At 38.1% G+C, this 18,458-nt stretch overlaps 1 protein-coding gene across 8 annotated transcripts in view; it reads left to right on the top strand.

The window, feature by feature from the left end:
* Window positions 1–18,458, top strand: part of ATL2 (atlastin GTPase 2) — a 67,905-nt gene that overhangs the window by 32,475 nt on the left and 16,972 nt on the right. For all 8 annotated transcript variants that reach the window (XM_027555034.1, XM_027555035.1, XM_027555040.1 and 5 more), the window contains 2 exons: window positions 17,862–17,996; window positions 18,244–18,348. In XM_027555034.1, coding sequence (XP_027410835.1) covers window positions 17,862–17,996; window positions 18,244–18,348 — 240 coding nt within the window. The remainder of the gene's footprint in view (window positions 1–17,861; window positions 17,997–18,243; window positions 18,349–18,458) is intronic.

Below are 18,458 nucleotides of genomic sequence, written 5' to 3'. Positions count from 1 at the left end.
AACTTGGTTTCACTTTTTTCTCTAAGGCTAGTAATATCTGAGATTAAGACTTGGAAATGTTAATCTATGAAAAAAAACTTGGTTTCTTGTGCTTTCTAAGAAAGAAATGTATGTAGAGGAAGAATAATGCTTTTATAAGTTTCTTCCTAGGGTCACTTTTATTATTATTATTATTTTGTGGTGTAAAATATAGCAAAGTATGTAAGCCTTAGTACAGCCAGTGAATTTTCATTGAGTTATACTTTTGTGACCACTGCCTCTCAGATAAAGAAAAACAGCATTTTCAGCACTCCAGAAGGCTCTCTTGTTCTTTCTCCTAGTTACTACTATCTCTAGCTCTCAGGAGCCACTGCTGTTCTGACTTAAATTGCCATCGATCAGTTTTGTCTACTTTTGAATTTCATATAAATGTAATTATAAAGTGTGCGCTCATGTCTGGTTTCTTTCACTTTATATTAAGTCTAAGAGATTCATGTTGTTGCATGTATCAGTAATTGTTTTTTTAATTGCTGAATAGTATTTCATTGGATGAAGATACCATAGGCCTAGAAAAGGTCAGTTTTCATTCCAATCCCAAAGAAAGGCAATGCTGAAGAATGCTCAAACCGCTGCACAATTGCACTCATCTCACACCCTAGTAAAGTAATGATCAAAATTCTCCAAGCCAGGCTTCAGCAGTACGTGAACCGTGAACTTCCAGATGTTCAAGCTGGTTTTAAAAAAGGCAGAGGAACCAGAGATCAAATTGCCATCCACTGGATTTTGGAAAAAGCAAGAGAGTTCCAGAAAAACATCTGTTTCTGCTTTATTGACTATGCCAAAGGCTTTGCCTATGTGAATCACAATAAACTGTGGAAAATTCTGAAAGAGGTGGGAATACCAGACCACCTGACCTGCCTCTGGAGTAATCTATATGCAGATCAGGAAGCAAGAGTTAGAACTGGATATGAAACAACAGACTGATTCCGAATCAGGAAAGGAGTACGTCAAGGCTGTATGTTGTCACCCTGCTTATTTAACTTACATGCAGAGTACATCATGAGAAATGCTGGGCTGGATGAAGCACAAGCTGGGAATCAAGATTACTGGGAGAAGTGTCAGTAAACCTCAGATATGCAGATGACACCTCTCATGGCAGAAATTGAAGAACTAAAGAGCCTCTTGATGAAAGTGAAAGAGGAGAGTGAAAAAGTTGGCTTGAAACTCAACATTCAGAAAACTAAGATCATGGCATCTGGTTCCATCACTTCATGGCAAATAGATGGGGAAACAATGGAAACAGTGTCAGACTTTAATTTTGGGGGGCTCCAAAATCACTGCAGATGGTGACTGCAGCCATGAAGTTAAAAGACGCTTACTCCTTGGAAGGAAAGTTATGACCAATCTAGACAATATATTAAAAAGCAGAGACATTACTTTGCTAACAAAGGTCCATCTAGTCAAGGCTAAGGTTTCCCCAGTAATCACGTATGGATGTGAGAGTTGGACTATAAAGCTGAGTGCCGAAGAATTGATGCTTTTGAACTGTGGTGTTGGAGAAGATTCTTGAGAGTGCCTTGGACTGTAAGGAGATCCAACCAGTCCATCCTAAAGGAGATCAGTCCTGAGTGTTCATTGGAAGGACTGATGTTGAAGCTGAAGCTCCAATATTTTGGCCACCTGATGCAAACAGCTGACTCATTTGAAAAGACCCTGATATTGGGAAGGATTTGTGGCGGGAGGAAAGGGGATGACAGAGTTTGAAATGGTTGGATGGCATCACCAAGTCGATGGACATGAGTTTGGGTAAACTCCGGGAGTTGATGATGGACAGAGAGGCCTGGCGTGCTGCAGTCCATGGGGTCGCAAAGAGTCAGACATGACTGAGTGACTGAACTGATCTGAATTTGAATTAACGGTCTTATGGGTTGTTTGTAATTTTTGTTTGTTATGGATCAAGCTATGATGAATGTTCTTATAAAAGTCTTGGTGAAGTAAGCACTTATTTCTGTTGAGTTTATACCCAGGAGTAGGAATGTTAGGATCAAAATTTTTTCAATAGTGGGTTTACCAATTTTGTACTCCCATCAGCTATGTGTAAAGACTTACAGTTCCTTTACATTTTATAAAACAATACTGTCATTTAGCCATTCTAATAGATGTGCATTTAAAAAATTTTAAGGCATCACTTTGTTCGGGTTCATATGCTCATAAAATTGCCAGATTTGATGTAGAAGTTTAGCTTATTCATTTAATTATTGCTTTAACTGAATTTGCTTTTGAATATTTCACCTATTCCAAGTGATACACTGAATATAACTTATGTAACAAACTGGTGAAATTGAAAATTTGATATTGTTACTAGTTTTGCTTCTGTAAGAAGCAGGCAGAACTTGGTCAGAGTTTTAAGATTCGGTAAGGAAAAATAAAAATCGGTGGTCTAATTTTGTCTGCTGAAAATATGCTAAAGAGTTGGGTATAGAGGTTATGTGGACTATTGACTACTTTCTTTCTGTTAGCATATTAGATTTTCCCCCCTTGATTTCTGAATTATATATTTCTGTTCTTTCATATGCAGATTTAAAATTAGTGTAATTTCACTTAGAAGGCTTCACCAAATGTTGCCAAAGCCAGAGGAATCAGAAACAGATGACGTGGAGGAGGCTACAATACGTTGTTCAAAGTCCTTATTGCCATGTTTTAGGAGGGCCTTTCTTGGTTGCGTTTCTGTACTTGTTCCCTGAAAATGTTTTGTCATCTGTAGCCTTTGAAATACCTTTCTAGCTTTAAGCCCCAAATGTATGTACTGCCTGTTTTGTGATATCAAAAGTATTATACCTATGTTATCACTTATTTCAGTTTTGTACTTGAGAGAGCATTAATTATTTTTTCCAGTAGACCTTTTCCTACTCCAAAGTATTTGTTCTTGCAAGTGAAAGTTTACTTTCTCTAAAATAATTGACTTTATGAGGTCATTTTTTGAAGAATATCTCAAGTAATAATACTGTTATACATGAGCACTAATTACTCAAACACCAGCTTTAAAACAGTTGGGGAGTTAAAACAGTTTTATAGATTTCAAGTTCCTTAATACTAACTTTTTTTGGAGGAGAAAGAAATTTTTAAGTAATTAATAACTCCTTGCTTCATTCCCCTATTCCCCCTGGGACAATTTTGATGTTTGACTCATGAGTTCTAGTTCAAGATTTCTTTTTTCTCTTAAGACATTTTTTTTTCTTGCAACGTTTCTTTTTATAGTTAATAGGATGTATTTTCTATAGATGCTTTAGAGAATGTTCACTGTAATCCTTTTGTCAAGAAGCAAGTTAAAATAACAATTTATGCCACATTGCAGTAGTATATGGACATTTAACAGAACTGCCAGTGGACCATTCTCTTTCCTCTTAGACTTCTGTAGTGTTACAGGGTGGGTTTTGTATGGCTGGGAGTCTCTTGTTAAGTTCATGTACTAAGTGTATGTGATACTTTGTTTTTCTTTTAACAGCTTTATTGAGGTATGATTCATATATAATATATAATTTCATCTACTTGAAACCTGTAGTATACAGTCCCATGATTTTAGTATATTCACAGTTATATAATCATCATCACAATAAATTTTAGAACATTTTTACCATCTCAGAATGAAAAATATGAAGCCCTGTACCTTTTAAGCTGTTAACCCACCTATCCCCTATAACCTCTTCTCCCAGCCTCTCTCCCTAAGGAACTATAATCTTATTTACTGTCTCCCTGATTCTATGGGAGGTTAGTTGGGATTCTGTTGGTGATTGTATTGAATCTAAAAGATCAGTTTGGGTAATGTTGTCTGAATATTAAGCACTTTGATCTTTGAACATGGCATGTTTTTCCATTTATGTGGGTCGTCTTTAAATAAATAAATCCAGATTGTGGGGGGAGAATGTTTTGTAGTTTGTATTTTTTATACTTTTGTTAAATTTACTCCTGATTTGATGATGATATAAATATAATTGTTTTCTTAATTTCATTTTCAGGTTGTTCGTTGTAAGTATACAATTGATATTTTTATATTGATTTTTTATCCTGAAATCTTGTTTAACTCATTTATTCATTCCAGTAGCTTTGTAGTGGACTTTTTAAATGTTTTCTCTCTATCAGATCAGATCAGATCAGTCGCTCAGTCGTGTCCGACTCTTTGCGACCCCATGAATTGCAGCACGCCAGGCCTCCCTGTCCATCACCAACTCCCGGGGTTCACTCAGACTCACGTCCATCGAGTCAGTGATGCCATCCAGCCATCTCATCCTCTGTCGTCCCCTTCTCCTCCTGCCCCCAATTCCTCCCAGCATCAGAGTCTTTTCCAATGAGTCAGCTCTTCGCATGAGGTGGCCAAAGGACTGGAGTTTCAGCTTTAGCATCATTCCTTCCAAAGAAATCCCAGGGCTGATCTCCTTCAGAATGGACTGGTTGGATCTCCTTGCAGTCCAGGGGACTCTGAAGAGTCTTCTCCAACACCACAGTTCAAAAGCATCAATTCTTCAATGCTCAGTCTTCTTCACAGTCCAACTCTCACATCCACACATGACCACAGGAAAAACCATAGCCTTGACTAGACGAACCTTTGTTGGCAAAGTAATGTCTCTGCTTTTGAATATGCTCTCTAGGTTGGTCATAACTTTCCTTCCAAGGAGTAAGCATCTTTTAATTTCATGGCTGCAGTCACCATCTGCAGTGACTTTGGAGCCCAGAAAAATAAAGTCTGACACTGTTTCCACTGTTTCCCCATCTATTTCCCATGAAGTGGTGGGACCGGATGCCATGATCTTCATTTTCTGAATGTTGAGCTTTAAGCCAACTTTTTCACTCTCCACTTTCACTTTCATCAAGAGGCTTTTTAGTTCCTCTTCACTTTCTGCTGTAAGGGTGGTATCATCTGCATATCTGAGGTTATTGATATTTCTCCCGGCAATCTTGATTCCAGCTTGTGTTTCTTCCAGTCCAGTGTTTCTCATGATGTACTCTGCATATAAGTTAAATAAACAGGGTGACAATATACAACCTTGACGAACTCTTTTTCCTATTTGGAACCAGTCTGCTGTTCCATGTCCAGTTCTAACTGTTGCTTCCTGACCTGCATACAGATTTCTCAAGAGGCAGATCAGGTGGTCTGGTATTCCCATCTCTTAAAGATTTTTCCACAGTTTATTGTGATCCACACAGTCAAAGGCTTTGGCATAGTCAATAAAGCAGAAATATATATATATATAAGACCATGTCATCTGTAAATATAGTTTTCCTTTTTCCCTTCCAATCTGAGTACCTCTTATCTGTTTTTCTTGGCTGATTGTGCTGGCTAGAATCTCCAGTACAATACAGGTGATAAGAACATGTCTTCTTACTGCTTTCCTAACCTTTAGGGAGAAACACCTAGGTTTTCACCACTGTGTATGATGTTAGCTGTAGAATTTTTTTGGAGATATTGTTAGGTTCAGGAAGTTCTCTCTTTCTAGTGTGCTAAGACAGTTTTTGTTTGCTTTTAAAATCATGAATGGACATTGGATTTTGTCAGATGCCTTTTCTGCATCTATTCATATGATCATATGGTTTTTCTTTAGTCTGTTGATTTGATCAGTTCAGTCTCTCAGTTGTGTCTGACTGTTTGTGACCCCATGGACTGCAGCACGCAGGGCTTCCCTATCCGTTACCAACTCCTGGAGCCTCCTCAAACTCATGTCCATTGAGTCGGTGATGTCATTAACCATCTCATCTTCTGTCAGGCCCTTCTCCTGCCTTCAATCCTTCCCAACATTAGGGTCTTTGCAAATGAGTTAGTTATTTGCATCAGGTGCCCAAAGTATTGGAGCTTCAGCTTCAACATCAGTCCTTCCAATGAATATTCAGGACTAATTTCCTTTAGGATTGACTGGTTGGATCTCCTTGCAGTCCGAGGGACTCTGAAGAATCTTCTCGAACACCACAGTTCAAAAGCATCAATTCTTCGGCACTCAGCTTTCTTTATAGTGCAACTCTCACATCCATACGTGACTACTGGAAAAACAATAGCTTTGACTATACAGACCTTTGTTGTCAAAGTAATGACTCTGCTTTTTAATATGTTGTCTAGGTTGGTCATGACTTTTCTTCCAAGGAGCAAACGTCTTTTAATTTCATGGCTGCAGTCACCATCTGCGGTGATTTTGGAGCCCCCCAAAATTAAAGTCTGTCACTGTTTCCATTGTTTCCCCATCTGTTTGCCATGAAGTGATTGAGACCAGATGCCATGATCTTAGTTTTTTGAATGTTGAGTTTTAAGCCAACTTTTTCACTCTCCTCTTTCACTTTCATCAAGAGGCTCTTTAGTTCTTTTTCGCTTTCTGCCATAAAGATGGTGTCATCTGCGTATCTGAGGTTACTGATATTTCTTCTGGCAGTCTTGATTCCAGCTTGTGCTTCATCCAGTCCGGCATTTCTCATGATGTACTCTGCATATAAGTTAAATAAGCAAGGTGACAATATATAACCTTGATGTAATTCTTTCCCAATTTGGAACCAGTCTGTTGTTCCATGTCCAGTTCTAACTGTTGCTTCTTGACCTGCATACAGATTTCTTAGGTGGCAGGTCAGGTGGTCTGGTATTCCCATCTCTTTAAGAATTTTCCACAGTTTGTAGTAATCCACACAGTCAGAGGCTTTGGCATAGTCAGTACAGCAGAAATAGATATTTTTCTGGAATCCTCTCACTTTTTCAATGAAATGGATCATATTTTTTGAATGTTCAGTTAGCCTTGCATCCCTAGAACAGTCCACTTAGTTGTGGTATATAATTCTTTTTATACATTGTTGGATTCAATTTTCTAATATTTTGTTGAGTATTATTACATCTATATTCCTGAAATATATTGGTCTTTAGTTTTCTTTTTTGTAATGTCTTCATTTGGTTTTAATATTAAGATAGCACTGGCCTCATAGAAGGAATTAGGAAGTATTCCCTCTGCTTCTATGTCCTGGGAAAGTTTAGGGAGAACTAGTATCATTTCTTCCTTAAATGTTTGGAAGAACTTAGCAGTGAAACTGTCTGAACTTAGTTCATTCTTTTTTTGAAGGTTATTAATTGTTGATTAAATTTCATTAGTAGATACAGACCTATTCAGATGATGTATTTTTTTCTCATGTGAGTTTGCTAGGTTATGTCTTACAGATAATCAATCCACTTCAAGTCAGTTATCAAAATTGTGGGCATAGAATTGTTCTTAATATTCTTTTATTATCTTTCTAAAGTCCATGAAATTAGTAGTTTTGACTCCTCTGATTTCTCATATTTTTAATTTATCTTTTCTCGTTGAAAACAATTTTATTGATCTTTTAAAGGACCAGCTTTGGTTTGATTTTTTTTTTTCCTGTTGCCTTGATATCCTGTTTTCTTATGTTCAGTGTTATTAAGGTTTCTGCTGTAATTTTATTCTGCTTCTTTAGATTAAATTATTCTTCTAGTTTTGGTTTTAGATCTCTTTCCTAATATGTGCACCCATTTCTATAAATTCTTTGCTAATCATTGCTGTCACTGCATTTCACATGTTTTCATAAGTTGTTTTTCTCATTTTCATTTAGTTCAAAATACTTAAAAATTTCTGTTGGGATTTTTTTGACCCACGTGTTATTTAGAAGTGTGTTGTGTAAACTTCTACTGTTTTGGGGTTTTCCAACTATGTTTACATTATTGGTCACTAGTTTAATTCATTTGTGGTCTGAGAACATGCTTTGTATGATCTGTTCTTTAAAGTTTATTTTAAGGTGTGTTTTAAAGCCCAGGGTTCTATTCTATTGGGGAATGTTGTGTATGAGACTGAGAGGAATGTGTATTCCGTTGTTGGATGAAGGATTCTATAAGGTCAGTTAGATCTGCTTTAATGTTGGTGCTGTTTAGTTCAGCTGTATCTTTGAAAGTGAAAGTCGCTCAGTCATGTCCCGACTTTTTGCAACCATGGACTGTATAGTCCATGGAATTCTCCAGGCCAGAATACTGGAGTGGGTAGCCTTTCCCTTCTCCAGAGGATCTTCCCAATCCAATCATCGAACCCAGGTCTCCCACATGGCAGGTGGATTCTTCATCAGCTGAGCCACAAAGGAAGCCCAAGAATACTGGACTGGGTAGCCTATTCCTTCTCCAGTGGGTCTTCCCTACCCAGGAATTGAACCAGGGTCTGCTGCATTGCAGGGGGATTCTTTCCAACTGTACTATCAGGGAACTGATAGTTTGTCTTCTGGATCCGTCAATTACTGATTGAGGGGTGTTGAAGTCTCCAAGTGTAATAGCGGATTTTCTTGTTTCTCCTTGGAATTCATATATTTTGATGCTTTCTTATTAAGCACATACACATTGAAGAGTGTCAAGTTTTTCTGGAGAAATGAATGACTCCTTTTATCATTATGTATTACCACTCTTTATAATGATAATTTCCTTGTCTTAAAGTCAGCTCTGTCTGAAATTAGTATAGCTACTCTAGCTTTTATTTGATTAGTGTTAGCATTGTATGTCTTTCTCCATTCCTTTTCTTTATGTTTAAACTGGGTTTTTTTGTGGACAGCAGATAGTTGGATTTATTTTTAATCCAGTGACAGTTTCTTTCATTTAATTGGTTTATTTCAGTCATGCATGTCTGAAGTGATTATTGATACTTGTTATACTTGGTTCTTTTTTATTCTCTTTTTCTGCCTTCTTTAGCTTTAATTGACTATTTTATATGATTCCACATTCTGTTCTTTCTTAGTGTATCTATTATATTTATTTAAACATTAAAAAAATCTAATTGCCTGGAGTTTGCAATATACATTTACAACTGATCTAAGTTTGCTTTTAGAATATTAGTATACTGCTTTATGGGTAGTACAGGTATCTTATTCCCAGTCCTCTGTATGTACCATAATCGCCTAATACATTGTCGCAATTAGAACTTTGGATATGCTGTTGTCTATTAAATGAATTAAGAGAAGAATAAAAGATTTTCTTGTCTTTCTCTGATACTCTTTTATATATATATATGTTTGAGTTTCCAGTGTGTGTTATTTTCTTTCTGTGTGAAGAACTTTTAACATTTCTTGCAAGGCAGGTGTACTGGTGACAACATCCTTCATTTTTTATCTAAGGAAGAATTTAGTTCTCCTTCAGTTTCGTAGGATAACTTTTACTGGATACAGAATTTTAGGTTGGTGGCTTTTTTCTTTTAACACTTTACATATTTCATTCCATTTTCTTCCTGTTTGTATGGTTTCAGACTAGAAGTCCAAAGTGATTCTTACCGTTCCTTGATCATCTATAGATATGTGTTTTTGGCTTTGTTTTCTTTTGGGGTTTCCTTTTAGTCTTTGTCATTTTGCAGTTAGGCTGTGATACGCCTGGTATAGGTCTTTTGATATTTATCTTGTTTGGTGTTATCTGATTGTCTTAGATCTGTTCTTTAGTATTCGTCATTAATTTTAGAAAATTCTCAGCCATTATTACCATGAAATTAAAGACACTTGCTCCTTGGAAGAAAAGTTATGACCAACCTAGACAGCATATTAAAAAGCAGAGATACTACTTTGCTGACAAAGGTCTATCTAGTCAAGCTATGGTTTTTCCAGTAGTCATGTGTGGATGTGAGAGTTGGACTATAAAGAAAGCTGAGCACCGAAGAATTGATGCTTTTGAACCGTGGTGTTGGAGAAGATTCTTGAGAGTCCCTTGGACTGCAAGGAGATTCAACCAGTCCATCCTAAAGGAAAGCAGTCCTGAATATTCATTGGAAGGACTGATGCTGAAGCTGAAACTTCAGTACTTTGGCCATCTGATGTGAAGAACTGACTCATTTGAAAAGACCCTGATGCTGGGAAAGATTGAAGGCAGCAGGAGAAGGGGCTGACACAGGGTGAAATGATTGGATGGCATCACAGACTTGATGGACATGAGTTTGAACAAGCTCCAGGAGTTGGTGATAGGCAGGGAAGCCTGGTGTGCTGCAGTCCATGGGGTGGCAGAGTCAGACACGACTGAGCAACTGAACTGAATTGATGACTTCTGATGTTTCTTTTATGCCTTTTCCCCTTCTCCTTCTGGTATTCCCATTATACCTACTTACTGGTTTAGTCACTCAGTCATGTCCGACTCTTTATGACCCCATGGACTATGACTATAGCCCACTAGGCTCCTCTGTCCATAGGCTTTTCCAGGCAAGAATACTGGAGTGGGTTGCCATCTCCTCCTCCAGTATACCTTCCCGACCCAGGGATCGAACCCACGTCTCCTGCTTGCAAGCAGATTCTTTACCACTGAGCCACCAGGGAAGCCATACCTATTTATACCTTTTTGTAATTGTCCCACAGTTCTTGAATAGTCTCTTCTGTTATTCTTATCCTTTTTTGTCTATGCATTTCAGTTTGGGAAGTTTCTGTTGATACATTTTAGTGTTCACTGATTCTTTTGTTGATGTGTCCAGTCTGTGGATAAGTATATTAAAAGTGAAAGTCGCTCAGTCGTGTCCAACTCTTTGTGACCCCAGAGACTATACAGTCCATGGAATTCTCCAGGCCAGAATACTGGAGTGGGTAGCCTTTCCCTTCTCCAGCGGGTCTTCCCAACCCAGGGACTGAACCCAGGTCTCCGCAGTGCAAGCGGATTCTTCACCAGCTGAGCCGCAAGGAAAGCCCAGGTATATTAAAGGTATTCTTTATTTCTATAATAGTATTTTTCTATCTAGCATTTTCTTTTGATTCTAGCTTAGAGTTTCCATCTCTCTGCTTACATTACTTGTTTTTGCACGGTTTCCACTTTTTAAAATTAGAGCTTTTATGATATTTACCTTAGTTACTTTAAATTTGCTGTCTAGTATTTCAAAATCTGCAACATACCTGAGTTTGATTCTTAAGGTTGCTTTGTCTCATCAGTCTGTTTTTCCTCAACTTTTGAGGAAAGTACATGGCTTGTACTTATCAGACGTGAACTATCAGAAAATAGGAACTGAGAGTTAAGCTTTTACTGTGAAGTTTTGTTAATCTAGTTCTAGCTCAAAGATGTGGTTAGTGTTTGCTGCTTTAGATCCCAGAGACTTCAGTATTCTGTCCCACTTCCATTGTCCTTGGGTTTCCCTAAGAACTCCTTAAATAGAATCTGTGTCTTGCCGCTGTGTCAGTTGTAATCCACTGATTGATGTGGTGGTAATGTGTGCGTGAGGAGAGCTTTATCATTTTATGATTAAATCTCAGTTTTGTAAGTGGACCTGAGTCCCTGGGCTATGACCTTCAGAAATTTTTTTTCTCCCTTTACTTGAAACAGGAAGGCTAGAGGGAACTGGAGTTGATGAATTGGACTTTCCCAGGGTTAGATAAAGCTCTGATCAGGTAGTTTGCCTTGAAGGGCTGGCCTTCGTTAGTGGGGACTGCTCTCAGGGCTTGCTTGCCCCTCTGTGTGTTTGGAAATGGTTGCAGGGAATTCCCTGGTGGTCCAGTTGTTAGGGCTCAATGCTTTCACTGCCACGGCTTGGGTTCAACCCCTGGTTGAAGAACTAAGATTCCGCAAACCATGTGCAGGGTCAAAACAAACAGAAAGAGAGAACCTCAGGGAACTTCTTGTGGTAAAAATGAAGAGCTCTTAGGTCTCAAGCTAGTTTCTTTTAGCTTTTAGCAGTTTGTCCATATTTATTTAAGTGTTTCTTCAGTTTGCTCTAGCAGTTTCTACTTCTGGTAAACTGACTTTCAGCTTGCAATTCTTTGTATTTGCCTGTCTCCAGAGTTCAGTGTGCAATTTGCCCTGTGACCTTGATTCTCTGATCAAAAAGAAAGAAAGGTCATTGATTTTCATGTTGAGCTTTTTCTTGCGAGGCTGATATGCTTTTTTATATTAGCTTTATACATGGGAGCACTGAGACTGGAAGTCCAGTGGAAGGCTATAAAGTCAGATCTCAACACCAAACATCAATAACTAGAAGTGTTTTCCCTTTCCTGTTCTAGTAGCACTTAAGTACACTTGAAAAATTGTGGTTAAAAAATGCATAACAATTTACCTTTTTAGTCACTTTTAAGTGTACAATTTAAATGGCATTAAGATTGTTCATATTATTGTGCAGTCATCACCACCAATACATTTCCAGAACTTTTTCATTTTCCCAGACTAAAGATCTGTACACAATAAACTCTTTCTTCCAGCCCCTGATAACTGCTTTCCCACTTTCTGTCTCAATGAGTTTAATTGCTCTAGATATTTCATGTAAGTATAATCGTACAATTTTGTTATTTTGTATCTGGCTTATTTTACTAAGTGTGTCTTCCAGGTCAAGGTCACCTTTTAACCAGAATCATAAGAAAAAAAGATTATTTAAACTTATTCTTCTTTCACGTGTAGCTAAGTTGATACAGTTGTCCTTTGTCTGAGCTTGTGAGTTAGGTCAGTCATTATGTTATCTGTCTGTCCAGCCCCAAAAGGGAAGAGTTGGATGAGGAGATGGGTAAGATGTTAGACAGTTTTAAAATTGTTTTAAAAGTCTAATGTTTCTTAATTTGCTCTCGGACTTGCAGAGTATTCTTACATATTCAAATGAAAACTCTTTAAGTTATGCTTGGTGGTCAGAATGTTAGTATTAGCTTATTCTGTCGTTTGGTGTTTGGTGTTAATAATCTACCTCCTAAGTTAGGTACTAGTTTATACAGATTAAGGTTTTTATCTGTTATGTTTTTATGGGGAATGCTTCATAGCTCGAAGGATCTGCTGTTTTGTTGTACAGTTACTTGGATCTTTAATTTCATCCTTCTGTTCATTTTCCTTATAGCTGTGTTGAGTTGTTACGGCTTCTCAATGCACCTTTATCTTCTGGCATGCCCATTGTTGAAGTTAGGAGACCTGGCTGGACTACCAACTCAGTGTGCAAATTTACCTAGCTTTTGTTTCACTTTGTTGCTGCTGCTGCTGAGTCGATTCAGTCGTGTCTGACTCTGTGTGATTCCATAGACGGCAGCCCACCAGGCTCCACAGTCCCTGGGATTCTCCAGGCAAGGACACTGGAGTGGGTTGCCATTTCCTTCTCCAGTGCATGAAAGTGAAAAGTGAAAGTGAAATCGCTCAGTCGTGCCTGACTCTTAGTGACCCCATGGACTGCAGCCTACCAGGCTTCTCCATTCATGGGGTTTTCCAGGCAAGAGTACTGGAGTGGGGTGCCATTGCCTTTTCCATTGCTGCTGCTAAGTTGCTTCAGTCGTGTCCAACTCTGTGCGACCCCAGAGATGGCAGCCCACTAGGCTCCCTGGCCCCTGGGATTCTCCAGGCAAGAACACTGGAGTGGGTTGCCATTTCCTCCTTCAATGCATGAAAGTGCAAAGTGAAAGTGAAGTTGCTCAGTCGTGCCTGACTCTTAGCGACCCCATGGACTGCAGCCCACCAGGCTCCTCCATCCATGGGATTTTCCAGGCAGGAGTACTGGAGTGGGGTGCCATTGCCTTCTCCGATCTCCATTGCTAGAGAATGTTATCTTTCCTATGGTGAAATAAGAATTTGTTTCTTATTGTTTAGAGCAGGTAGGGGTTCTTTATTGTTGATAATTATATTGCTGAGTCTTTTTGGCAAGGATTTCTGTTTATTCACTGTAATATTTGACTACATTCAAAGTTCAAGTCTTTTCAGCTGAGATGCCTTTTGCAACTGGGACTTACTCAGTAAGCTTTTTTTTTTTTTGAACTGGAGGATTAAGATAATTTTTTAAATTTTTAGTTTTTGTCCCTGTATTAATAAATGGTATCAGGTACTGTTTTTCAAGTTCTTAAGTTTGCTTCTACTCATGACAGCAGACGGTATCTGTTAATGAGCGAGGCTCCTTCTCGAATTCATTAGCATCCTCCTGAGGGCAGAGATGTTTGTTCTTTTTCACTGCTCTGTCCCTTGAATCTAGAACAGTGGCTGGCACACAGTAGGGGTTCAATAAATATTTGTTGAATGACTATTAAATTTACCAGTGTTCAGTATGTTAGAGAAATAACAAGACTTCTTAATTTCATGTTTTGAAATGTCAAAACTTAACTGGTTTTAATTAGGTTCTCTGATTTACCTTTTCTCTCATTCTTTTATTGACTGATCAATTTAGTACTTCTGCTTCATTGACTACGCTAAAGCCTTTGACTGTATGGATCACAACAAACTCTGGAAAATTCTTAACAGGATGGGAATACCAGACCACTTTACCTGCCTCCTGAGAAACCTGTGTACCGGTCAAGAAACAACAGTTAGAACTGGATGTGGAGTTATGGACCAGTTCAAAATTAGGGAAGAAATATGTCAAGGCTGTATATTGTCACCCTGCTTATTTAACTTCTATTCAGAGTGCATCATGCGAAACGCCTGGCTGAAGGAAGCACACAAGCTGGAATCAAGATTGCCAGGAGAAATATCAACAACTTCAGATATGCAGATGATATCACTCTAATGGCAGAAAGCTAAGAGGAACTAAAGAGTGTCTTGATGAGGGTGAAAGAGAAGAGTTAAAAAGCTGGCTTAAAACTCAACATTCAAAAAAGTAAATCATGGCATCCAGTCCCATCACTTCATGGCAAATAAATGGAAAAAAAGTGGAAATATTGACAGACTTTATTTTCTCAGGCTCCAAAATCACTGCAGATGGTAATTGCAGCCATGAAATTAAAAGATGCTTGCTCTTTGGAAGGAAAGCTGTGACAAACCTAGACAGCGCATTAAAAAACAGAGACATCACTTTGTCAACCAAGGTCTGTATAGTGAAAGCTGTGGTGGCTCAAGTGGTAAAGGACCTGCCGGCAGTGCAGGAGACCCAGGTTTGATCCCTGGGTTGGGAAGATACCCTAGAGGGGAAATGGTAACCCACTACAGTATTCTTGCCTGGAGAATTACATGGACAGAGGAGCCTGGCAGGCTACAGTTGATTGCTGAAGAATTGATGCTTTCGAACTGTGGTGATGGAGAAGACTCTTGAGAGTCCCTTGAAGATCAAGGAGTCAAACCAGTCAATCCTAAAGGAAATCAACCCTGAACGTTCACTGAAGGACTCATGGTGAAGCTGGAGCTTCAGTACTTTGGCCATCTGATGTGAAGAGGCGACTCATTGGAAAAGACTGATGCTGGGAAAGACTGAGGGCAAGAGGAGAAGCGGGCAACAGAGGATGAGATGGTTGAATGGCATCACCAGCCCAATGACATGAGTTTGAGCAACGTCCAGGAGATAGTGAAGGACAAGAAAACCTGATGTGCTGTAGTGGATGGAGTCACAAAGAGTTGGGCGACTTAGTGACTGAACAATAGCAATTTAGTAAACATTTCCATTACAGGGTAAACCAAGAAGAGATAATATATAGTTAGTACATCTTTTTTAATGAGACACCAATTCTTTTTAAAGTTCTTTTGGAGATAGTAAGGTTAACAAGCATCTTACTTAGCTTATGATTTCAGTCATCTGTACTTTTTAAAATTCAGTTTTACTCTTATTGTATTATTTCTAGCAGTGATTGAAAGGATTTTATTTCTTCCATCTCTCTTACCCATGTGCAAAAAGGAACATGTTGAAGCTTACTAATTTAAAAAATTTGACGTATTTATTGAGCAAATATTTTGAGTACCTACTGCAAGCCAGGCACTATTCTATGTTCTGGGGATACTATCCTGTGTTTTGAGAGGAAAAAAATGACAAGACTTTTTTTCTTCATGGAACTTAAATTCTCATAGAAGAGATAGGGAAAAAAATAAGTAAAATTAAGTAATTAAGTAAAAAGTAATATGTAGAATAAAAGTAGATTTCTCTAATAGGATAAATTCTTTTAAGTTACTTGTGTAGGTTGAATCAGTTCATTAAATATCACTTTGACACTTTTGGGGAATGAGGTGCTATGTGTGAGGACCTAGAATATGGAAGGCATTTTGGTAGAAACAGTTTTGTAAATCAGATGGGTTTATAGCCAGTGCTCACAATACTTACACAAGAACTGCAGTGCAAAGCCATTTAAAGGGAGCCACCTGAACTGTCAATAATAGGCTTTAAGAGTTCAGAAAAGTTGGAGTTTCTTTTCCTGACCACCCACTCAGTCCAGGCTGAGAGCAGATTGAGCAAAGGTATAGAGATGCTAAGCAACCTATGTATTTGGGAATATTGACCTTTTTTGTTGTGGGACAAACTGGAAGAGGTGTGTGTGTTGGGGGGACATAAGGAGCAGAGATAGGAAATGTAAATTAAAGGTGGATTGTATACAGCACGTCTCCAGATGGTCCTGTAAAGAAATGGGGAGCCACAGATGGCTTTTTAGTGGGACCATGGCATGATTTTAGATTTCTTGTTGAGAACATTAAGTGACAGTTGGGAAGGATGGGTTGGAGGGTACAACAGGGAGGTTCAAGGTGATTTGGAGCATCTGAAAAGTATAGTCAGTGCAAGACCGTAACTGGGCTTATCTAGGGTGTACTGTTAATCCCCTGATCCCTGTGAAGGGTGCTTCTTGAAGCACAAGTCTGTAGTATATAGTATAAATAGAGCTGTACCATGTGTCAGCCTTGTGACCAGCAGAGGATGAGGGTCTTAAGTTGAAGGTACTGAAAGTGAAGAGAGTCCAAGAGAATTTTGTAAGTGATAGGATTGGTAACAACTGGGGATGGAGTTCTGTGGAATAATAATTATAGATGGTTTGTGTTTTACCATCTGAGCCACCAGGGAAGCCCACTGATGTTTAAGACTGATCTTTATATAAAGTAGTGATAATTTGGGCAACACTTTTGTCTCCCGCCTTTTCCTCATTAAGTCTACCTTATACATCTTTCTCCACCCCTAATTGGACCTTTGTTATCTATTTTGGACTATGTAGTAAAGCTTATTAGAAGTATTTCTGAAACAAAGGAATTTTTCCTGTGAGGGAAGGTACTTTGAGAAAAGGATATATGGGCTTTAAATATACTTAAAGTAGAGGGCTCTTAATATATGTCACAGTTAACTCATTTATCATATTCTAGATTTAATTTTCTAGATAAATTAGCCTATGGTATATTAAATTTCATATAATTTTATAATATTACAACAGTTTAGTCCCATAATGTATGTGCTAAAACATTTTATTATAGAAAAATTTAAATATACCCCAAAATAGTAGAATATAATGAACTCCAGTGTACCCGCCAACATTTTCCTGGTCTTATTTCATCTGTTTTCCTCTCTGCCCTTTTACTTATTTATTTTAACTAGATAAGACTTTATTATTAGTAGTACAACTTCAAAGCCATTATTACCTCACACAATCATCTTTACCCCAACGTAGCACCATATAATACCATACCCAGTCTGGATTCAGATTTCCCTTTTGGTTTTGAAAAAGACTTACAGTTGGATTGTTTGAATCGGATTTTATACAAATCTTGTGGTTATTTTTAAAGTTGATGTTTTTTAAAGAGAAGATTAAGGCAGTGTGAAAACATTTTAGTATATAAGCTATTCTAAGAGAGCAGTGCTGTTTTGACAGTCATTCTGTCTGGAACTTGGTTTTGTAGAAGGAGGTGTCAAAATAGCTGGTATCTTATTTTTATGATTTTGAACATAGGAAGTCTTTCCAAAGTGGGAAAAGTGGGTGTGACCCCACTTATCTAGAAGCCTAGGGTGTGAAAATGGGAGCAGATGTGAGAAGGTTCAGGTCCCTCTGTGAAGGATGTGGGATTTGTTTTTGTAACTACTTGTGTAATGTTACAGTATATTTTATCTCCCTGGATATACCGTCCTTATATATAAAATAAGGAGTGGATGATTTCTTTCTTTTTTTCCTAAAATTTTTATTGAAGTGTAGTTGATTTACAATGTTGTAAAGAGTGGGTGATTTCCTACATTCCTTTTGAGTTCTTATTTTTGTGTGTTTTATTTTATATTTATGCTTGATTTCAACAGGATTCTCAGAGTTGGATTGGTGGAAACAATGAACCATTGACTGGCTTTACATGGCGAGGTGGTTGCGAAAGAGAAACAACAGGCATACAAGTCTGGAATGAAGTGTTTGTGATCGAGAGACCTAATGGAACAAAAGTAAAATTCTTTTTAGAGTTTTTTTTTTTTTAACTATTTTTTCTTCCTTATTTCTTGAGCAAAACAATGCAGAACTCTTATCTTATTATCCAATAACTTAAACATGTGGACTATTAAGTCAAAATGTGTGAGATATGTACTTTTCTTGACTTAATTAGTGGTTTTTATAGTAACCATTTTATATTTGACTTTTATAAATCACTGTCGGTGAGTTTTTACGTAGTATTTCTAACTTTTAAATTCCTAGGTGGCTGTGCTGCTAATGGATACCCAGGGTGCCTTTGACAGCCAGTCGACGATCAAGGATTGTGCTACAGTGTTTGCTCTGAGCACCATGACTAGCTCTGTTCAGGTGAGACGCAGGGATGCTCTAGCATGATCAGTTCTCATGACTAGCTCTGTTCAGGTGAGACGCAGGGATGCTCCAGCATGATCAGTTCACAGAACTCTAGTACCTTTGCT

Source organism: Bos indicus x Bos taurus, chromosome 11 (assembly GCF_003369695.1).
Source record: "Bos indicus x Bos taurus breed Angus x Brahman F1 hybrid chromosome 11, Bos_hybrid_MaternalHap_v2.0, whole genome shotgun sequence".
Classification (NCBI taxonomy): domain Eukaryota; kingdom Metazoa; phylum Chordata; class Mammalia; order Artiodactyla; family Bovidae; genus Bos; species Bos indicus x Bos taurus.
This window is presented reverse-complemented; position numbering and strand designations above follow the sequence as displayed.